Consider the following 24,226-nt stretch of genomic DNA (forward strand, 5'->3'; position numbering starts at 1 on the left):
TGGGTGGATTTGCTAGGATATAGAATGGGCTTATTTTCAGCTTCCATCAACTAAATCCACACACAAGGCTTTGGCTGATTTGGGGCAATAGGAGAAGACACTTGCCCAAGGTGCTGTACAGTGGGACTGAACTCAAAACCACATGGTTAGGAAGCAAACTTCTTAACCACACAGCCATGCCTGCATCTATACTGCACCTGCACCAACAACCATGCCCTATTTAAGTGGATGAAACCTTAAACCATTTACTATGCAACATCTCTTATGTTCTTCCTTTTAATTCCTTCTAGTTCTATTGGTTTCTGTAAAGCTGCTTTGGAATCCATAAGTGGAGTGAACCTGTTTGGAGAATATGGTGCTTCCTGGTCTGTCATTTATATTGACATTGATGCCCACAATCGGAACCGAACTATTTTTGAAACCATCCTACCTCGAGAGTCAAATTCCAAGGTTTGTGGAAAGTTTCTTCTTCGATTTATCAATTCTCATATCTTTCTTTACCATTTACTCTTTCATCATCATCATCATCGTTTAATGTCCGTTTTTCATGCTGGCATGGGTTGGACGGTTTGATTGAGGTCCGGAGAGCCAGTGGCTGAACTAGGCACCAATCTGAACTGGCACCCATGCCAGTGACATGTAAAAAGCACCTTTTGAGCATTGGGCCTCACAGAGGCAAAGTGGCTGACGCCGGTGGCACATGAAGAGCTCCTTTCGAGTGTTGGGTCTCACAGAAGCAATGAGGGAGACCTTTGGAATTATGCTTGAGAAGAAGACCTGTCAAACCAAGTAAAATTGCAGTCATGGCAAATATCAGTGTCACACAAATGGCACCTGTTCCAGTGGCACATAGAAGAACTCATTACACTCTCGGAGTGGTTGGCATTAGAAAGGGCATCCAGCTGTAGAAACCATGCCAGATCAGACTGGTGTCTGGTGCAGCCTTCCAGCATGCCAGCCCTGGTCAAACCATCTAACCCATGGCAGCATGGACAACGGATGTTAAATGATGATGATGAAGGGTTGCTTAATTCTTGCTGATGTTTAAATGTCTCTCTTATTTTTGTTTACAGAATACTGATGCCTCCCTTCTTCCAGCAATCAGCTGGCCAGCATTTGGCATCCACGAAACATACTTGCGTGAACGAGCAATCAGCAAAGTTCTGCGCAAACTCAGTGGCAACTACGGATTGAAACGCTACCTCCGTGACGGCTATAAGACTGTTCTAGAAGATGAATCTCGTAAGCACTACGTGCCAGCAGAGATTAAGGTTAGCAGACTTTTATGTTGTTTTGGTGTTGTTCAGCCTCAGACTAGCCCTGATTAAAGAGACTAACGACTAAAGACATTCAGGTTGTGACCATCACTCGTTTTGTATATCAAAGTCATTTTCTAATGATTCTTTCCTATTGTAAATGTGATTTGCAGGAATCTGGCTGCTATTTCTAGCTGGCTAAAGGGCTGCATATACTCTTTTACTCTCTTATTTGTTTCAGTCATTTGACTGCGGTCATGCTGGAGCACCGTCTTTAGTCAAACAAATTGACCCCAGGACTTATTCTTTGTAAGCCTAGTACTTATTCTATCAGTCTCTTTTGCCGAACTGCTAAGTTACGGTGACGTAAACATAGCAGCATCGGTTGCCAAGCAATGCTAGGGGGACAAACACAGACACACAAACACTCACACACACACACACACACACACACGACAGGCTTCTTTCAGTTTGTGTCTACCATATCCACTCACAAGGCTTTGGTTGGCCCGAAGCTATAGTGGAAGACACTTGCCCAAGGTTCCACACAGTGGGACTGAACCCAAAACCATAATTTTTGATACAGTATATTTCATTGTCTTAATTACTTTTCATTAAGCGAGATGGTTAATGACATTTACATATTTTTACGTCATTAAATAATTCCTTTGTTATCCACTTTGGTCAGTTGCCTTGAGCATGGAACCACCACATGAGGCACATTTTGGGGTATGTGACTCTTTAACTCCACCCCACCATGTGGTGTCTTTTATCTTTTACTTGTTTCAGTCATTGGACTGTGGCCATACTGGGGCACCACCTTGAAGGGTTTTCAGTTGAATGAATCAACCTCAATTTCTTTTAAAGCTTGTTCTATCAGTCAGTTTTGCCGAACCGCTAAGTTATGGGGGACAGACACAAACAACACTGGTTGTCAAGTGGTGGTAAGACACACACACACACAATGGGCTTCTTTCAGTTTCCACCCACCAAACCCACTAACAAGGCTTTGGTCAGCCGAAGGTTGTAGTAGAAGACATGTGCCCAAGGTGCCACTTAGGTGCACATTAATAACTTACATGACATTACATTAACAAACTATACGGCATCACATGACCCTACATTAGTCTGTTGGTCAGTTATTTTAGACCATGGTGGCACATCTATGACCTGATCACTGATATAATGCCACTGTATCTATTGGTCAGTTATTATAGCCCATAGTGATAGATGTATCCCAATGGTCTATAATTACTGACCAACAGAATTTCCTGTGAGTTCTTACTGGAAATCTTGTGATATCGGTGAAGGGTTCAGTTTCATAGAAAAATATGCCAAGTATAGACCAACATGACATTGGTAATTCCTCTCTAGGCTATTTACAATGAGACTGTCCAATAACATATATCTGACCACTGTCCAATAACATATATCTGACCACTGTCCAATAACATATATCTGACCACTGTCCGACAATAACAACAGAGTTATCTACTGTCAAACTATATTCATAATTGACTACTGTATAACAACAGCCATGCATAACTGACCACTGTCCAACAGTGACACATAGCTGACGAGTATCCAATAATTTCCCCACGTAACTGACCGCATAAATGCCCATCCATAACCATACATAGTTGACCACTGTCCAACACAGTGTCAGAGACATCGACTATATTTTTACTAAAAGAAATGTTGTATTCATTGTAAGAAAAACTGACCAATTTTTTTAATTCTGTCTTTACAGAACTTTGATGGCATTGAGTGTGAGTGGCCAATGTTCTATGCCTACCTCATGATTGAGTGTAAGTAGCCCCTTCACTTCACACACACACACACATGCATGCACTATCACAGCTAACTCATTATTGAGTGTGAGTAGAACCTTCACTTCCCACACACACACACACACACATGCACTGTCGCAGCTAACTCATTACTGCGTTTGGCATTGGTTCCCACAACAGGATACCCTTCATAGCGCCAACCCCTTTACAGCCTGTACTGGGTACTTTTTCATGTGACACCAGCACTTGTGAGATCGTCATACAGTTTGCAAGACTACAAACCCTGTGAGAAGTGGCATTATGTAAGGAACAGAGAGGTTGAAGGGGATCCAGAGCAGAACAGGGTTCTTGGTGTCGAGGGGTTTCATTCATAACTCATCATCATCATTTAACGTCCGTTTTCCATGCTGGCATGGGTTGGACGGTTTGACTGAGGTCTAGAGAGCCAGATGGCCACACCAGGCTCCAGTCTTGATCTGGCAGAGTTTCTACAGCTGGATGCCCTTCCTAGCGCCAACCACTCTGAGAGTGTAGTGGGTGCTTTTTACGTGCCACCAGCACGGGGGCCAGTCAGGCGGTACTGGCAATGACCTCGCTCGAATCTTTTTACACATGCTACCATCACAGGTGCCAGTAACAAGCACAACCATTAAACTGGAAGGTGTCAGCAATGCCCTGTGAAAAGGTTTTAAATCAAGTGCAGAATGCACAACACCACAACGACTCTCATAAGCAAAAGCAAGGAAGCCATGGACAAGCAAAGGGAAAGATATCTGGTCCAGTAGAGCTGCAGGTTTTGCACATGTGTTAGCCTTCTCCTAAAGGGATGCCTTGACAAAGGCCAGGGGTCTTTCATTCCCAGTGGGTTTGCTGCACCGTCAGACACCAACCCAAGCCTTTCTATGTCCCTGGTTCATGCATGCACACATACATACATATAAATATATATACATCATTATCATCATCATCCTCATCGTTTAACGTCTGTTTTCCATGCTGGCATGGGTTGGACGGTTCGACTAGGGGTCTGCGAAGCCAGGAGACTGCACCAGGCTGCAATCTGATCTGGCAGTGTTTCTACAGCTGAATGCCCTTCCTAATGCCAACCACTCTGAGAGTGTAGTGGGTGCTTTTTATGTGCTACCAGCACAGGGGCCAGAGGGGGCTGGCATAACATGTTCGGATGGTGCTTTTATGCGCCACCGGCATGTGAACCAAAGTCGAGGGAGGCTGGTATCGACCTTATTTGGATGGTGCTTTTTCCATGCCACCAGCACGGGGGAGCCAAACAGGCAGTGCGGGCCTCAGCCACAACTACAATTTCCATCTGATTGTGCTGATTCGATTTTGTTGGTGATGTTGATGCACTTGACTCAATAGGTCCCCTCAAGCACGGCATGTCGCCCTACAATCCAAAGGAACTTTTTTGAGTGGGCTGGTTATGCGACACTGGCATAGGGCTACAACTGTGATCTCCCATTATTTGCCGGGTTTCCTCAGTCACTGCATATCTCCAGAGATCTCGGTCTTTCGTCACTGCCCAACATTCAAAGGTCATGCTTCACCCCATCAGCCCATGTATATGTATATACATACACGCTTAAATATAGATTGATAGAGTGTGTCATTATTGCATTTTGTGTTATGTTCACAATATGTTCCTCATAAATATTGTAAGTTCATTATTTTTCTAATTGATTTTCAGATGAATTCAAAGGCAATAAGGCACTGGTTGAAGAGTATTACCAACGCCTTAAACCTTTATTGAAACAGACTGGATATGGTGAGTTGTTGTATATCCTTCTTCTTCTTCTTCTTCTTCTTCTTCTTCTTCTTCTTCTTCTCTTCTTCTTCTTCCTCTTCTTCTTCTTCTTCCTTCTTCTTCCTCCTTCTTCTTCCACTTCTTCTTCTTCTTCTTCTCCTTCTCTTTCTTCTTCTTCTTCTTCTTAAGTGATTACAATATGGAAGACAATTTAGCCATTTAGAAATACACCAAGATCATCAACTTCACTTAAATATTTAAGTAAAGTTAAGTATTTTTAGTGTTTCTGAATAGCTAACTTGTGTCTTCCATACTGCAATCACTGTATCACTATACATATATATGATTTTATATCAGTGAGGAGGTCTAATAATGCTGAAACCTGTTGAGAGTTGTCTGAACATCAGATCCACTCTCCAATGGATTTCACTACATTATCTAATTTAAATTTTGGAATTACCTCCCCTGTGTTTCTTGCTTAGAATTTAGCACTAAACTAATGATTCCCCGCCCCACCTGCACTGCATACTCTTTTACTTGTTTCAGTCATTTGACTGCGGCCATGCTGGAGCACCGCCTTTAGTCGAGCAAATCGACCCCGGGACTTATTCTTTGTAAGCCCAGTACTTATTCTATCGGTCTCTTTTGCTGAACCGCTAAGTTACGGGGACGTAAACACACCAGCATCGGTTGTCAAGCAATGCTAGGGGGACAAACACAGACACACAAACATATACACACACTTATATATATATACATATATACGACAGGCTTCTTTCAGTTTCCATCTACCAAATCCACTCACAAGCATTGGTCGGCACAGAGCTATAGCAGAAGACACTTGCTCAAGATGTCAGGCAGTGGGACTGAACCCGGAACCATGTGGTTGGTTAGCAAGCTACTTACCACACAGCCACTCCTGCGCCTATGTGTAATTTTTGCATTTAACATATCTTCATCTTCATCATCATCATTTAACGTCTGCCTTCCATGCTGGCATGGGTGTGACTGCTTCGCAGGAGCTGGCCAGGCTTCTGTGTTTGTTTTGGCAGGGTTTTTACAGGTGGATTCCCTTCCTAACACCAACCACTCTGCAGAGTGGCCTTGGTTCGTTAAATACGTTAGCACTGACTTTTCTATTGCTTGCATAACAATGAGTGTGTCCCCAGGGCTTGAACTCCGAGTACATTGACAACTCTCCCAAACAACTAGCATGGCTATGAGGTTTAATTAGTTGGCTTTGCAACCACATGGTTATAGGTTCAATCCTAGTGTGTAGCATGCATTCAGTACCTTGAGTAAGAGTCAGTCTTGTAGCTAACTGAAATTTGATTGAAGGAAACTGTGTGGAAGCCTGTTAGAAATACCATTGCTATTCTTTGGTGGTAGATGTAATCCGTCCCCTGGTTTAATGCTTTTACCTTCTCTTCGGGCACCTACAGCCAGGTTTGTATTCTAAAGATAACTTCCTTCCTTCTACCAGTCTTGGGGACCCTAAAGGGCTCTGTAGCCCCTGATTTTTAATCTCTGCTCTTTTCCTCCCATTAAGCCATTAAAAAAAAAAAAGAAAAACCAGTTCAGAATGTCACTAGTTGCCAAATCTTACTAATTCACGGAAAATGATTATTCTCTGTTTTTCAGGTTATCTGATACCAAAATATTATTATGTTCCAAAGGAAAATATTGAGAATGAAATAAAGAATCCTGGCAGTACTGAAAAGATCCCTAGTCCTGAAGGTTCAAGTGATGGGGTTTTTCTCTGGGGACAATCAGTCCTCCTTATAGCTGAGATGCTCCGTAAGTAATACATATTACTTTTGTTGTTGTTGTTGTTGACGCCAGCTGTCGACATTGTTCTGGTTATGGGGGACAATCTGTCTTTTTTATCACTGAGATGTTCCCTAAACAACATATCGGTAATTGATAATCAGATCTGGGTTCAGTCCCACTGCACAGCATCTTGGGCAAGTGTCGTCTACTATAGCCTCGGGCCAACCAAAGCCTTGTGAGTGGATTTAGTAGACGGAAACTGAAAGAAGCCCATTGTATATATATATATATATATATATATATATATATGTGTGTGTGTGTGTGTGTATGTCTGTGTGTCCGTGTGTATCATAAGTTGATGACGGGAAGGATGACTTCCCTTTGCAAATACTGATAGGGCACAGAAAGTGTGTCTATAGCCAGCTGGAGGAGGTGTCCTCCTGGGGCTACAAACTACAGTAGCATCCACCCTTAGGTGTTAGCCATATTTAAATGGCAAATATACATCACGATGTGTTGTAGCTACTGCTTATAACTCGCTCTAAGATTTATTATTATTTGAACAGGGCTTTACTGATATTTGACTTTCCGATATACAACTTTCTTGTAACAAAGTTTGATTACAAAATACATTCAACATGTTTATTACGACTGACACATGTGGGAAAAAGTACCAAATGAAGCAAAAAAGCAAAAATTGTTGGATATACTGAAACAATTTCCCCATGGATATCCAATTATCTACACATTATTATATGTCTCATGTTAATGTAAGGAAAACAACTAGATATATTTAAATTATCTTACAAAAACTTTGTCAGGTCATCATTCTAGAAGCAGCAAAAAATTGATCAGATTGGTACAAAGCCACATTCGCAGTAACATGAAATAACCAAAAAATGAGAACATTCAGGGATAACAGTGGATTTTCTGAGATAGGGATAGATACAAAGGACCCCAACCGTTTGTCTGAAAACAAAACAACCTCGATCCTAGATACAAACTGGAAGTGACTCATTTCCGACAAGATGTGAAAACTAATACTAAATACTAATACAGCAGACTTACCGTTGAAGATAACACCAATACTTAAATTCATCATCATCATCACCATTGTTTATCGTCCGCTTTCCATGCTAGCATGGGTTGGACGATTTTGACTGAGGGCTGGCGAACCAGATGGCTGCACCAGGCTCCAATCTTGATCTGGCAGAGTTTCTAAGCTAGATGCCCTTCCTAGTGCCAACCACTCCGAGAGTGCAGTGGGTGCTTTTTACATGCCACCGGCACGGCGCCAGTCAGGCGGTACTGGCAACGACCTCACTTGAATCTTTTTATACATGCCACCGGCACAGGTGCCAGTAAGGTGACGCTGGTAACAATAAAAATTATGTATATTATTTTATATATTATTCTCTCTGTGTGGTTTATATTAAGTCTACTGGATCTTAGCCTGGAATTGTGTAGTGTTCCCATTTATATCAGTCAAAATCTTACAGACCTCCTTTTCATTTTGGAAAACCATGCTAGCCACAATCATGCATGGTGTGCTAATGAGGTGATAGCCATAATTATAATCATCTCCTCAATCTGTGTGTATGTGTGTGTGTGTCTTTTTGTCTATGTTTGTCCCCCACCCTCGCTTGATAACCAGAGATTGTGTGTTTACATCCCTGTAACTTAGTGGTTTGACAAATAAGACTGATAGAATAAGTACCAAGCTTTAAAAAAAATTAGGGCTGGAGTTGAGTCATCTGACTAAAAATTCTTTAAGGTGCTACTCCAGCATGACCACAATCTAATGAGTGAAGCTAACATAAGATATATATATATTCAATTAGAGTTTAAAATAGCCTCATTAAGGGGTGGTGCCATCCAAGGAAATAATACTGGTTCAGTACCTAATATTTATTTGGGATAATTAATATGTATAAAATAATGGGTTTATATATAAACCATGGTTTATAATCATTCAAATTGAAATAAGGAAATGAAGATAGTGACAGGAATTTATTATCAGCAAAAATCAAACATTACTCCTTACAGCTGTTTCGATTAAAGATTAAATAAATATTATCAAAAACATGTTTTTGAGCAGGCATAGAAAAAGTATACCCTTGGATGTTTTGTGTATTGGATGAAAACTCTACTCTAAATAGTGGTAATAATTTAATATTTCATGAACCCCAATTAATCACGTACATCTATGCTGAAAGGCATTCCAGCCATGACCACCCCATCAACATTGCATACTGAGAACTGTCTTCTTTTCTCTTTCTAAAATGGTAAGGTATGATTTTAAGATGATTTGGCTGCCATTTACAGTGGGTCAAAGTAAGAATATGTTATGTAATGATGAAGTGGGGTGGTGAGGGACATGTCAGTGTGGGATGTGGTCAACCAGACCATGTTTAACTGGCCATTGAAAAATCTGTTGTGGTCAGTCCTGATCCATCATAATTATAATGAAAGGTGTTCCAACCTTGGCTATCCTCCCTTTTTATATCAGAAATTATGTACTCCACATTATATAAAGCCATCTTTTTATAACAGGAATACTGATGATAGTGCATATTCTGAGATTGATTTGCTGTTATTTCTAGCTGATCAAGCAACCACATAGACCTCCTCCTTGTTTGCTCAAGATGTAAACTAGCCACAAATGTAGTGACCTTCTATATACAATACCCCGATATTGTCTTTACAGGAGAGGATTTAATCCACATCAATGAACTGGACCCTATTCGTAGGTATCTCCCTGCACCAGAAAGACCACGGTTCAGTTCTCGATACAGTGCATTCCAGGTATGTAGATTTTGGGTCATCTTTATCACAACAGTAAACAGATCAAATTTCATTCTCAATGTGTTTGTGTATCCATTAACTGTTGTGTTTTGTGTCTCCGTTAACTGTTGTTTGTGTATCTGTTAACTGTTGTATTCATGCATCAGTTAACTGTTGTGTTTATGCATATGTTAACTGTTGTGTTTATGCATATGTTAACTGTTGTGTTTATGTGTCTGTTAACTGTTGTGTTTATGCATCTGTTAACTGTTGTGTTTATGTGTCTGTTAACTGTTGTGTTTATGTGTCTGTTAACTGTTGTGTTTATGCATCTCTTAACCGTTGTGTTTATGCATCTGTTAACTGTTGTGTTTATGCATCTGTTAACTGTTGTAGTTATGCATCTGTTAACTGTTGTGTTTATGCACCTGTTAACTGTTGTGTTTATGTGCCTGTTAACTGTTTTGTTTATGCATCTGTTAACTATTGTAGTTATGCATCCATTAACTGTTGTGTTTATGCATCTGTTAACTGTTGTGTTTATGCATCTGTTAACTGTTGTGTTTATGTGTCTGTTAACTGTTGTGTTTATGTGTCTGTTAACTGTTGTGTTTATGCATCTGTTAACTGTTGTGTTTATGCATCTGTTAACTGTTGTGTTTATGTGTCTGTTAAATGTTGTGTTTATGCATCTGTTAACTGTTGTGTTTATGCATTTGTTAACTGTTGTGTTTATGCATCTGTTAACTGTTATGTTTATGTGTCTGTTAACTGTTGTGTTTATGCATCTGTTAACTGTTGTGTTTATGCATCTGTTAACTGTTGTGTTTATGTGTCTGTTAACTGTTGTGTTTATGTATCTGTTAACTGTTGTGTTTGTGTATATATTAATTGTTGATGTGTTTAATTCACACTTAGAGCATCACCCCTTTATTTGTACAAAAGTTCCCTCAGATTACACTGTTTTATTTTTTTTTCTTTCTTTCCAAACAAGTTCTCTTAAGTTTCTCCTGATTTTTGTGTTTTCTTGCACAGGGCACCCCTGATGACCTCGTCATTCAAATGGTACTCATCTCTGAAAGTGCCGAACTTCAAAAGCTGCTGGGAACCTATGGTATTGAAACCCAAACTCCAAGACAGGTGGAACCTATCCAGATTTGGTCACCAAAAGAATTAACAAAGGCATATGAGTACCTTGGTAAGAACAAGAAGCTTCAAATATCAGGAAGGCCGTCTCGTCCATTTGGAGTACTTAGTACTTCGAAGGTACTCCTCTCTCTTATTTCCAACCCTTGTTTCTTTTTATTTACACCCTTATTATAATGCACTGTGTCAGCAGAATGGTTTCTCCTGTTTTCTCTTGTTTTAACACAAACATCAAATTTTTTAAGGGTTGTCAGCTGACATCAAACTGGTTTCAAGAGATTGTTATTTACTAAGATATAATTTATTGTTATTATTATTATTATTATTGTTGTTGTTGTTGTTGTTGTTGTTGTTGTTGTTATTCTTGAGTGAGAGAGCAGTTCATGCCATCAAAGTGACACTGGGGTACAATATACAAAGCCCTGTATATCCATCATAACAACCCGTCTGATAAGGGTACACCAGGCACATGCATCACAAGCATATGTGCGCGACATGGTGATCTTGTATCAAGATAAACAGTGCATGACCTTGCAGGTGGGGCCCAGTTAGAATTTTCTTCAGGTTGAGTAGCCCATCCCGCTCAAAAGGTCCCCGAATAAGGGTTGTTTAAGGATGTTGAAAGAACCACCCATGTTTCCAGAGGTGAACTATTCAAACCCCAAAGAATCCCTCTCAACACATGGCTATGATGCTCCCCCACTACTTCTGCTCGTGATCAGAGATGCACATATCGTCAGCCACCAAAAGACATGCTCAACTGGTTAAGGTCAAACAACTGACAAGCAAATCTGTGGTATTGAGCAGAATATTTGCTGTAGCCCATCTTTTATACCAAGACAAAACAATGTACATGATAACACTTCCAATCAGTTAAGATCAGAAGCCATGAGAGCCACTGCCTGGTACTGCATCAGGGCATATTATTATTATTATCATCATCATCATTATTATTATTATTATTATTATTATTATTATTATTATTATTATCATCATTATTATTATTATTATTATTATTATTCTTGAGTGAGAGAGCAGTTCATGCCATCAAAGTGACACTGGGGTACAATATACAAAGCCCTGTATATCCATCATAAAAACCTGTCTGATAAGGGTACACCAGGCACATGCATCACAAGCATATGTGCGCGACATGGTGATCTCATATCAAGATAAACAATGCATGACCTTGCAGATGGCGCCCAGTTAGAATTTTCTTCGGGTTAAGTAGCCCATCCCGCTCAAAAGGTCACTGAATAAGGCTTGTTTAAGAATGTTAAACAAAGCACTCGTGTTTCTATAGGTGAATTATACAAACCCCAAAGAATTCCTCTCAACACATGGCTTCTCCCACAACTTCTTCTTGTGATCAGAGATGCACATATCGTCAGCCACCAAAGGACATGCTCAACTGGTTATGGTCAAGCAATTGACAAGCAAATCTCCAATCAGTTAAGATCAGAAGCCATGAGTGCCTCTGCTTGGTACTGCATCAGGGCATTTATTATTATCAGTTAAAGATACATGCTGGTGCCCTGTAAAATGCACCTGTGCTGGTGCTGCATTAAATGCACATGGTACACTCTAAAGTGGTTGGCATTAGGAAGGGCATTGAGCCATAGAAACCAAACCTAAAAAGACAACTGGAGCATGGTGCAGCTCTCCAGTTTGCCTGCTTCTGTCAAACCACCCAACCCATGGTAGCATGGCATGGGTTGGATGGTTAATTGCATATCCACACCTGTGCCATTATAGGTGAATAAAAGACATGTTGCTAATGCCAACCACCTCACAGAGGGTCCAGTGTGCTTTTCATGTGGCACCAGCACCAGTGCCTTTCGTGTGGCACTGACACCAGCAGGGCCATCAAGTAGTCTGAGACATCTTCGTCTCACGAGTTACTTGACGACCTTGCTGGTGTTGGTGCCGCATAAAAAGCACCGGAGCTGGTTCCGCATGAAAAGCACACTGGACCCTCTGTGAAGTGGTTGGCATTAGGAAGGTCATCCAGCTGTGGAAACCGAGCCAAAGCCGACATTGGGACAGAACTCAGTCCTTGGACTATTGAATTCTGTCGAACTATCCAACCCATGGAAAACAGACATCAAATGATGATGATGATGATGATGTTCCAAATGGAACAATCTTTGATCATAGATCTTAATCAAGCAGGTCCAACATCATCATCATCATCATCGTTTAACATCTGCTTTCCATGCTAGCATGGGTTGGACGATCTGACTGAGGGCTGGTGAACCAGATGGCTGCACCAGGCTCCAATCTTGATCTGGCAGTGTTTCTACACCTGGGTGCTTTTTACGTGCCACCGGCGCGGGGGCCAGTCAGGCGGTACTGGCAACGACCTGACCTCGCTCGAATCTTTTTACACATGCCACCGGCACAGGTGCCAGTAAAGCGACGTTGGTAACGGAGACTAAACAATATCACCAAACAACATAACCTACTCTTGGCCCCTACCACTATGACCTTTGACACTCCTAACTATATTTATCTCAGCTTACTCTCTCATTAATTCAAAGTTGTCCTTAAGTAGACCCCCCCTCCCCACCTCCAAAATAAATCTAACAACTTTTGTATCATACTAAAATTTCCCATCTACTATTATTTTTATTATTTTTTTTTCTTACAGATTTACCGTATTTGTGGCCAAACTGTGCTGTGTTACCCCCTGTTGTTTGAAATCAGCAGTTTTTATTTAGCCCAAGATCTGTCATTAGTCGTGGATAATTGCAAAGTGAGTTCTCTTTCCTATTTTTCTTGCTTTTGTGTGGGTGGAGGTGCAATGGCCCAGTGGTTAGGATCGCGGTTTCGATTCCCAGACCGGGCGTTGTGAGTGTTTATTGAGCGAAAACACCTAAAGCTCTACAAGGCTCCGGCAGGGGATGGTGGTGATCCCTGCTGTACTCTTTCACCACAACTTTCTCTCACTCTTTCTTCCTGTTTCTGTTGTACCTGTATTTCAAAGGGCCTTGTCACTCTCTGTGTCACGCTGAATATCCCCGAGAACTACGTTAAGGGCACACGTGTCTGTGGAGTGCTCAGCCACTTACACGTTAATTTCATGAGCAGGCTGTTCCGTTGATTCGGATCAACCGGAACCCTCGTCATTGTAACCAACGGAGTGCTTCCATACTTTTGTGTGGGTGGGGGATGCACGGTGGCCCAATGATTAGGGCATTGCACTCACGATTGCATGACTTCCAGACCAGAGGGTGCATTGTGTTCTTAAGCAAGACACATCACTTCATGTTGCTTTGAAATCACTTTCAACAGTGCACCTGTACATCATCATCATCATCGTTTAAACGTCCGCTTTCCATGCTGGCATGGGTTGACTGAGGCTGCACCAGGCTCCATTCTGATCTGGCAAAGTTTCTACAGCTGGATGCCCTTCCTAATGCCAACCACTCCGAGAGTGTAGTGGGTGCCTTTTACATGCCAACAGCATGGGGGCCTGTCAGGCAGCACTGGCATCAACCACGCTCGAATGGTGCTTTTTTATGTGCCACCAGCACGGGTCCCAGTCAGGTAATCTCAATTTGATGTTGGGAGTGAGGTAATAAAGCACAGCACAAGCATTTGCTTTCCGTAAACAAATCATTTGTGCAGACTGTTGAGCAACAAACAGCAGGACCCTCGTCAGACACGTATCAGCATGTGTGTGTCTGTGTGTAGATTTGATAATTGTAAATGAGCCTCACCGTCATACAAGCAGTGTTGTTCATTTCCAGTCTTCTTTAGGGAAGCTATGAGCTGACAAAATCCTTAGCAGCATTTCATCCATCTTTACGTTTTGAGTTCAAATTCCACTAGGGTCAACTTTGCCTTTCATCCTTTCAGGGTCGATAAATTAAGTATCAGCGAGACACTGGGGTCAATATAATCAACTAGTCCCCTCCCCAAAAATTTCAGGCCTCATGCCTTTAGTAGAAAGGATTATTATCATTATTATTATTATTATATTAGATAAATATATATATATATATATATATATATATATATATATATATATATATATAGCACGATTTATTTGTGATCAGAGTTGTTCAAAAACAGAGGTACTACTGTGCATGTGCATGGAGGGTGGGGAGATATCAGGTGTAGTGTTGGCGAATTTCAGAAGGCATGGAGGTTTTAAAGGATGCAATGTCTTGGCAGCTAACAACTAATGCTGGTAGTTTGTTCCATGCTTCAGCAACTCTGAATGTGAAAAGATATTTCCGAAAGTCATGAGAGCTGTACTGTTTCCCGACGTGTGTTAGGACACATGGGGCTCAAAAAGGTGCTCAAGGTGGTTGTTGGCACAATGGTTAATAATTTTGTGGATGTTTACCAAGTCAGTTACCAAAGGTCGGAGCTTCAATGTATCTTTGCTACTAAACAAACAATTCAGCCATCTCACCACTGCCTTGATCTTGTTTATTGATAAGAAGTTGTTTTCTTTTCTAGAATGATCTGGCTTTTGTAGCTAAATGTTGGAAGTTGTATGGCAGGCCGACATTCTGTATGGTGATTCGACAGGATATTGTCCAGTAAGTTTCTTTTTTTTTGTTTTTTTCTTCCTACTACATCTATCCTCATTTATCACAAGGGTTTAGTTGTGAAAAAAAATTACCATGTAAAAGCAATCGATGATAAAGAAATAACAGAACCTAGGGGTAAGCAGCTTTTGTTTTGAAACGCCCAAGGTGTCTCCTTAACTAACCCAAATAACACCCCTAAATAGTGTTTTAAATGAGCCTAAGACATTTATCCCCCCCCCACCACGGCAATAACCCCCTCCTCAATGATAATACCCACTAAGGACAACAGATGATGATTTAAAACTCAATATATTGGAGAAGGGGTAATCGTCTTAGGGGGTAGTTGTCGTTGGGGGGAATTGTCCTATGGGGAGTAGTTGTCCTGATATGGTTTTTAACACATATAATCCTTTCTACTGGGATCACAAGGCCTCAAATTTGGGGGGAGGGATTAAGTCAATTACATTGACTCCAGTGTGTAACTGGTACTTATTTAATTGACCTCGGCAGAATTTGAACACAGAACATAAAGATGGATGAAATACCACTAAGCATTTTGTCCAGCGTGCTAACGATTCTGCCAACTCACTGCCTTGTTTTAAACACATTTGACGTAACTGTTTAATGGCTAGAATAACATTTAGAGTAAAATATGATCGGTAAATAATAAAAGATAAAAGTGAAAAATATATTCAATTAGTTGGATCCATATTAGAACCCATCATCATCATGATTTTCCATCTATTTTCTGTGCTGACATGGGTTGGATAATTTGAGAAGACCCAACGGCCTAAAGGACCATGTTTTGTTCTAGTGTTTTCAGTTTTGGTATGATGGGTTGGACGGTTCGACCGGGGTCTGGTAAGCCATGCAGGCTGCACCAGGCTCCAGTCTGATTTGGCAGTGTTTCTACATGGTTAGATGCCCTTCCCAGCACCAACCACTTTACATCCTGTGTATTGGGTGCAGTTTTCATGGCACAAGCATTATAGAGGTAGCCGTGCTGTCTGCAGGACTAAACAGTCTTCTCAACATTGCATTGTCACTCCACTTAAGGAGTTTGCTGTTAGTCTGGAGGTGGATGTCCAGGTTGTTAAGAAACGGGAGGATTAGTGGTTAGTAACAACCTTTCAACCCTGGCAAGATCAATCAAACTTGTGTCTGTAAGTATGAAGCAGGATTCTTGTCTTTGTGCCCTTCCTAACGCCAACCACTCCAAGTGTATAGTGAGAATATTCTTTCTTTTATGTGCCACCGTCATGGATGTCATTGACCTAACATTGATGCCAGTATCAGGTTAATGGCACCTATGCCAGTGGTACATAAAAATCACCCACTACGCTCTTGGAGTGGTTGGTGTTAGGAAGGGCATCCAGCCGTAGAAACTTTGCCAAATCAGATCAGAACCTGGTGCAGCCTCCTGGTTTACCAGTTTTCAGTCAAACTGTCCAACCCATGCCAGCATGGAAAGCAGACATTAAATGATTATTACGATGATGATGCCATTTATATGAGTTCTAGGTCTGAAGTATCACTTGGTGAACCTGTGAAACCACCAAAGAAAAAGTCTTTCAAATTGTTTGGTCTTACCTTCTCACCTGATCTTTCTTGGGGTTCTTACATACTTGGTTGGTCTACTTCTTGTAAAGTTGGGTTATTGTATAGGTCAAAGGACTACCTCACATTCAAGGCCTTCTCGTGTCTTTACAAATAATTCATCCTTATATGGAATGTTGTTGTTATATTGGGGGCAGATGCACCATCTTATCACTTGGATCTCCTTGACCAGGTTCAGAAGCAGGTCCCTAATTTGATTGGTACCTCTCTAGCTTCAACTCTGCAACCCTAGTTACATCAACATCACCAGTCTTCGCCATCACTGTCACAGAAGAAAATGCTTTGATTAACTTTCTCTCTCCCGTAATTCCAAATCCACTTTGTGCTATCTCACCTCACTCAAAACTCCCTGCATCTCCATCCAAATGCTGTTATACACAAGTAAGCAAGTCCTCCTTCTAGGGTTGTAGCTTTTCCACTCACACTGCCAGATTTTTGGAACTCTCTTCCAACTCATTGTTTACTCCCACTTCTTACAACTTGAACTGTTTCAAGCCTCAAGTAATTTCATTCCTTTCATCTTAATTTCTTCTTCTTCTTCTTCTTCTCAGTCCCTTACACTAAGTGGCTTCTCACCTTGTTTGGGACTTTCTAATAGAAAACAATTTTAAATATACTTTCTACATTGAAACTCCGACGTCTGGCAGCTGACTTGACAGACACCTATAAAATTATTAACCATCTTACTAACAATAACTCAGAACTTTTTCAAACTCCACCCGTCTAACACCCATGGACATGTTTACAAAGTCAGAAAACAGCACAATTCCTTCCATGACTTCAGGAAACATTTTTTCACGCTGAGAGTTGCTGAAGCATGGAACAAACTGCCGGCATCAGTTGTTAGTTGTCGGGGCACTGCATCCTTCAAAACTTCCATGCTTTCTGAGATTCGCCAACACTACACCTGATTTCCTCCCCTCCATACACACACAAGCATGTATCCGACTCATACACTGTTCACTTCCCAGACATTTTTACATTACTGCATATGCTTCATATGCTCTTGTGACAGGTTGTGGTGCACCTGAGCACTGTATACAATAACTTCATTATTATTTTTATATTCAGTGTGCACATTTGAAACAGCCTCAAATTAAAGTAGCCATCTTGTATTATATTAAATGTATGTACACCATTGAAAGGCATAATGTTCCAGTTTCTGTAGGAGAGAAAATCTTTACAGAGACATGAGTTAAAACACAATATATGACTCATGAGAACGTCTGATTCATTTTGGCCAGCGCCACCTGACTGGCATCCGTGTCGGTGACACGTAAAAGCATCAACCGATCGTGGCCGTTTGCCAGCCTTCTCTGGTTCCTGTGCCGGTGGCACGTAAAAAGCACCCACTACACTCACGGAGTGGTTGGCGTTAGGAAGAGCATCCAGCTGTAGAAACATTGCCAGATCAGACTGGAGCCTGGTGCAGCCTCCTGGCTTCCAGACCCCAGTCAAAGCGTCCAACCCATGCCAACATGGAAAACGGACGTATGATGATGATGATGATGACGATGACGACTAACTGTATAAACATCATTGAATATATATATATATACAAGAGGAGTCCTCAAAAACACCTGGCTTTCAGGGTATCACACAAGGCCTGGCTGCAAGCCCAACCTTCTCAGTTCTTTTTACAGGGCTTTAAAAAACTGAAGGACCGCTGCAATAAGTGTGTGAATCTGAGAGGGGAATATGTTGAAATAAAATCATAATTAACCGATCGCAGGAGTGGCTGTGTGGTAAGTAGCTTGTTTACCAACCACATTGTTCCGGGTTCAGTCCCACTGCGTGGCACCTTGAGCAAGTGTCTTCTACTATAGCCTCGGGACGACCAAAGCCTTGTGAGTGGATTTGGTAGACGGAAACTGAAAGAAGCCCATCGTGTATATGTATATATATATACATACATATATGTGTGTGTGCATTTGTGTGTCTGTGTTTGTCCCCCTAGCATTGCTTGACAACCGATGCTGGTGTGTTTATGTCCCCGTCGCTTAGCGGTTCAGCAAAAGAGACCGATAGAATAAGTACTGGGCTTACAAAGAATAAGTCCTGGGGTCGAGTTGCTTGACTAAAGGTGGTGCTCCAGCATGGCCACAGTCAAATGACTGAAACAAGTAAAAAAGAAAAAAGAAAGAAAGATCCTCCTGTAATTTCTTTTACCCAAGCCAGGAACTTTTCAACACCCCCACTCTTGTGTGTGTGTATAATATATATATATGTGTATGTTGTTTTAACTCAACTTGTCTATAGAGAGGTTTGCTCTCAGATGAAAACTACAACATCATACCATTCAATGGTGTATATACATCAAGAATGATACACAGAAGGCTATACTCTTTTACTTGTTTCAGTCATTTGACTGTGGCCATGCTGGAGCACCACCTTTAGTCAAGCAACTCGACCCCTGGACTTATTCTTTTGTAAGCCCAGTACTTATTCTATCGGTCTCTTTTGCCGAACCGCTAAGTAACGGAGACATAAACACACCAGCATCGGTTGTCAAGCAATGCTAGGGGGACAAACACAGACACACAAATGCACACACACATATATATACATATATATATATACACATATATATATATACATATATACGACGGGCTTCTTTCGGTTTCCATCTACCAAATCCACTCACAAGGCTTTGGTCGGCCTGAGGCTATAGTAGAAGACACTTGCCCAAGGTGCCACGCAGTGGGACTGAACCTGGAACCATGTGTTTGGTAGACAAGCCACTTACCACACAGCCACTCCTACTAGATACCATTTTTTTTTTTTTTTTTTTTGTGGCACTGGTGGGGTTGCTGTGTATCTTGCAAATCAAATGAGAGCTTCTATGGTGGATGGAAACAATTTACTGTTGTGAGAAGATGGAAAGTATAACGGTGATGCCTAAAAGACCCAAGATTCCTGAGTGGTCACCCATTTAAGTACTAAGTAGGCTCAGCATTGCTTAGATTCAAAGATTAAAAGAGAATCAATATTTGACAAGGCTTTAAAGTAAATACGTAGTAGGGAAGGAACAAAGTTCCAAAAATCTATTTTCGGTTTCAACTGAAGAACTTTTGGATAATATTCTCCACTGTGTTCCAATAGTTGGCACCAAATTCTATGGCTTGTTTCCTTACTCTTTCAGGAACGGCGATTTCAATTGCTTTTTGGATCTCTTATCTGAATTAAAAAGAGGTGGCTGTAGTGGCCTTCGAGTACGGTTTGGAAGGCTTCAGGTAAATGGTTTCCTATTTCATGTTGTGTAGTGTTGTTAATTCATTAATATGTTTCAGCAGCAGCAAGTATCTGTTTTCTATTCTGTGTTTTTTTCTTTTTTTTTCAATTAATTAGTGAAGTTGTTTTTCCGGAACACCATTGTTTCTTCCTTCACAACAAGTCAGAGACATTTCTACAGGGTCACTTCTCTTGCAAAAAAAAGCAGCTAAATGTCTATCATCATCATCATCATCATCATCATCCTTGGTTTAACTTTTCCATGCACACATTATTACCTTTTCAATGGCCATTCTCTTGCGATTGGCTTTTGGTGAAGGAGGAGTATTGATATTGCTACTTTCCTCTGAGTTCCTTGCTGTGATATAGGTCCATCTGGGGTCTTGGACAGCATGTGTTAATCACCAGCTAGTGATTAACACACACTGAGGAAGAGTAACCACCCAGAAACTCGAGTCCGTGTGTATCATGTAAGGGTGGTGATGGGAGCGATGACCTCCCCTTGCAAATACTAACCAGACACAGAATGTGTGTCATGAGCCAGGTGGAAGAGATGTCTTCCTGGGGCTATAAATGTCAGTAGCACTGTCCTGTATAGGACGCCACACTTGGTTGGCAGTTGTATGTTACAATTTCGTATTGCTACTGTTTATATCTTGCTCAGAAATTTAATATAGTATATATATACATATATATATTGGGTTATCTGGAAAGTTCATGCCGATTTATCGTAGCTTACTTTCGACTTATTTTAGAACATGGTTGAGTCCATAAAATAGGATTTGACTACGCCTCCATTTAGAGCACAGTTTAAGCTATCTTTTCGTGGAAGAAGGTTTATGTTCCTATAACCTGTGTTAATTCTGTAACCCTTTAAAATGGAAGATAAGAAAGTTCATTTTCGGTACTTGATATTTCAACAATTCTTGTTGAAATATTCTCAACTCTGTTAAAGTACTCAATCATCTGGCTTATGAAATGGTTCAAATAAACCAGAATGCAGTCCGAAGGTAGCATCAAGAAAATTCACTAAACCACATTCAAAAGGGTTAAGAATTGTTTCTCTATTATATATTTTAACCCATTTATTTTTACTATATTTCTGTTGAGATGCTCTGTGTTTCTTTCAATTACTTTAATTATAACAAAGAATTTAGTAAAATAAGTTCATTATCATTAAGCTGGTGTTAGGAACATAAATTGTGACTAAAGTTTGGTGGAAGATTTTAATTCAAAACTTATGAAAACAAGACATTTGTACTTAGAGCCAGAGGTGGTTTCAGCTGGGTTGGTACCAAAAGGGTTAAGAATTGTTTCTCTATTATATATTCTATTATCATATTTCTGTTGAGATGCTCTGTGTTTCTCTCAATTAATTTTAAATATAACAAAGAATTTAGTAAAATAACGTAGTCATCATTAAGCTAGTATTAGGAACATAAATTGTGACTAAGGTTTGGTGGAAGATTTTCATTCAGAACTTATGAAAACAAGACATTTGTACTTAGAGCCAGAGGTGGTTTCAGCTGGGTTGGTATCAAAAGGGTTAAGAATTGTTTCTCTATTATATATTCTATTATCATATTTCTGTTGAGATGTTCTGTGTTTCTTTCAATTACTTTAAATATAACAAAGAATTTAGTAAAAAGACTTCATTACCATTCAGCTAGTGTTAGGAACATAAATTGTGACTAAGGTTTGGTGGAAGATTTTAATTCAAAACTTATGAAAACAAGACATTTGTACTTAGAACCAGAGGCGGTTTCAGCCATAATGGTATGAAAAGGGTTAATGACATGTTATTGAATTTAATATTGATTTAGCTCTTAATTATTATGGATATATTCTTTAATGTTTGAACACCAATTCCCTTAATGGGGACACACACACACAGCTAAGTGTGTGTATATGTCTAAACATATTTCTACATAAACACCTGTCTCTGACACCGTATCTAATTAGTGCCACCATTCATTCCTATAATATTTCAGCATATTACAGCCTTGCAGTTTTGATGTCTTAATTCTGCTCATCGATACCTCTAGACTACAATATCTACATGTGTGTTTTATCTCACCTTTAGGCAATGATATCCTCTGCATGCATTGAACATTTGGACTTCCTACATGTGCTCGATGACTTGGAGATTTTCCAACCATTTCAAGAGAAACCTTCTTCTCTGAACATTTCCAACATGTTGGCAATCCCACCTCCCGCTCATGTAGAAGAAGAAGAAGCAGACATAAAGGTAAATATGTATCCATGGTTGTTTTATTTTTAACATTATAGGCACAGGAGTGGCTGTGTGGTAAGAAGCTTGCTTCCCAATCACATGGTTCTGGGTTCAGTCCCACTGCGTGGCACCTTGTGCAATTGTTTTCTACTATAGCCCCAGGCTGACCAAAGCCTTGTGAGTGGATATGGTAGACGGAAACAGAAAGAAGCCCATCATGCGTGTGTGTGTGTGTATTTGTGTGTCTGTGTTTGTCCCCCCAACATCGCTTAACAACTGATGCCGGTGTGTTTACATCCCCGTAACTTAGCGGTTCAGCAAAAGAGACCGATAGAATAAGTACTAGGCTTACAAAGAATAAGTCCTGGGGTCGATTTGCTGACTAAAGGCGGTGCCCCAGCATGGCCGCAGTCAAATGACTGAAACAAGTAAAAGAATAAAAGAAAGAATTGTCATTTGTCAGTAATTCTAATTATTTCCTTAACGAACATTATATACCAAGATGTGTTATATGCAAAAAGAGTCTCTGGCTTCATAACAACTTCTACATATTTCTACCATTGGCAAAGATATGGAATCCCATTTACATTATTCTCATCCGTATCCCTTAAATTATACAGTGTTTGTTCCTCATTAACCCTTTTGTTACTAAATTTCTGTTGAGATGCTCTGTGTTTCTTTCAATTACTTTAAATATAACAAAGAATTTAGTAAAATAACTTATCATTAAGCTAGTGTTAGGAACATAAATTGCGATTAAGGTTTGGTGGAAGATTTTAATTCAAAACTTATGAAAACAAGACATTTGTACTACAGAGCCAGAGGTGGTTTCAGCCAGGTTGGTATCAAAAGGGTTAAGAATTGTTACTCTGTTATATATTTTAGCCCTTTTTTTACCATATTTCTGTTGAGATGCTCTGTGTTTCTTTCAATTAATTTTAGATATAACAAAGAATTTAGTAAAATAACTTAGTTATCATTAAACTAGTGTTACAAACATAAATTGTGACTAAGGTTTGGTGGAAGATTTTAATTCAGAACTTTTAAAAACAATGCATTTGTGCTACAGAGCCAGAGGCAGTTTCAGGCGGGTTGGTATCAAAAGGGTTAAAAGGTTTCCAGTAATTCTTTTAGAACTATTTTTCTTGTTTTTATTTTCCTTTCCTTTACCTGTTTTGCAGGATTACAAAAACATTTCAACCCCTGAACTAGCAAAGATGTTGCGGTATTCTGAGACGACCAGCAGGACTCTAAAGATTCTTAACATCCTGTTGAACAAGGAAGGAATGGATTATCGCATTGAGGAGTATACAATAAAGGAGAGACTGGAGCGTACTCTCCTTATTGCCGGCAACAAGAGGCAGTGGGCTCACGTCAGGCTGTGTGCCGCTCTTCTTGGTAAAGTTGTTGATAGTCTGGCGCCATCGATAACATCTGTATTGGTACGAGGAAAACAGGTAAGGGCTTGCTTCAGTGTCAGATGACAACTTTCACGCTCTTTCGTTTATTTTATTTCATGCTAGTCATTACCCATTGCTATACTGCCGGGTAACGACCCAGTCAAATGGAAATAGGTCCTGCAGCAAAAGCCGACTGCAATGTTCACATTGACAGGTTCAACAACAACCTGTTTTTTTTTTCTTGAAACAAATTTTAATCCTATCTTTCACATACACACACACACACATACTCTCTCTCTCTCTCTCTCTCTCTCTCTCAACATCTTTTCTCCTCTCCTTCTTCTAAATAAACATGTCTATATGTTGAAAGACACACACACACACACACTCACACACACACAAACAACCAAAAATATAACTATATGTATTATGTACATGTAGTTATAATTTTGAAGTCTGTGTTGTGTTGACAGACTTGCACTTAAAATTCCCACGTTTTGAATCAAAACTTGTTAAATACTTGTGACATCACCACCCACCTAGCTATCTATCTCTCTGTCTTTCACTTTCTCTCTCTCTCTTTCTCTCTCTCTCTCTCTCCCTCCCTCAGCAACAACTTTTTCTCCCCTTCTAAATATACATTGTGACAGGGGTTATTTCCTCTTTTGAGTCCTTCCCTTCTTGTCTCCTTCT

At 40.3% G+C, this 24,226-nt stretch overlaps 1 protein-coding gene across 2 annotated transcripts in view; it reads left to right on the forward strand.

The window, feature by feature from the left end:
* The window catches only part of LOC115209939 (phosphorylase b kinase regulatory subunit beta), a 57,477-nt gene that overhangs the window by 20,897 nt on the left and 12,354 nt on the right, over positions 1-24,226 (forward strand). For both annotated transcript variants that reach the window (XM_029778580.2, XM_036509038.1), the window contains exons 7-18: positions 291-450; positions 1,074-1,271; positions 3,007-3,064; positions 4,752-4,829; positions 6,450-6,605; positions 9,286-9,383; positions 10,398-10,628; positions 13,159-13,263; positions 14,979-15,061; positions 19,812-19,902; positions 21,984-22,148; positions 23,315-23,590. In XM_029778580.2, the coding sequence (XP_029634440.1) occupies positions 291-450; positions 1,074-1,271; positions 3,007-3,064; positions 4,752-4,829; positions 6,450-6,605; positions 9,286-9,383; positions 10,398-10,628; positions 13,159-13,263; positions 14,979-15,061; positions 19,812-19,902; positions 21,984-22,148; positions 23,315-23,590 (1,699 nt within the window). The remainder of the gene's footprint in view (positions 1-290; positions 451-1,073; positions 1,272-3,006; positions 3,065-4,751; positions 4,830-6,449; positions 6,606-9,285; positions 9,384-10,397; positions 10,629-13,158; positions 13,264-14,978; positions 15,062-19,811; positions 19,903-21,983; positions 22,149-23,314; positions 23,591-24,226) is intronic.

Source organism: Octopus sinensis, linkage group LG1 (genome assembly GCF_006345805.1).
Source record: "Octopus sinensis linkage group LG1, ASM634580v1, whole genome shotgun sequence".
Lineage (NCBI taxonomy): Eukaryota > Metazoa > Mollusca > Cephalopoda > Octopoda > Octopodidae > Octopus > Octopus sinensis.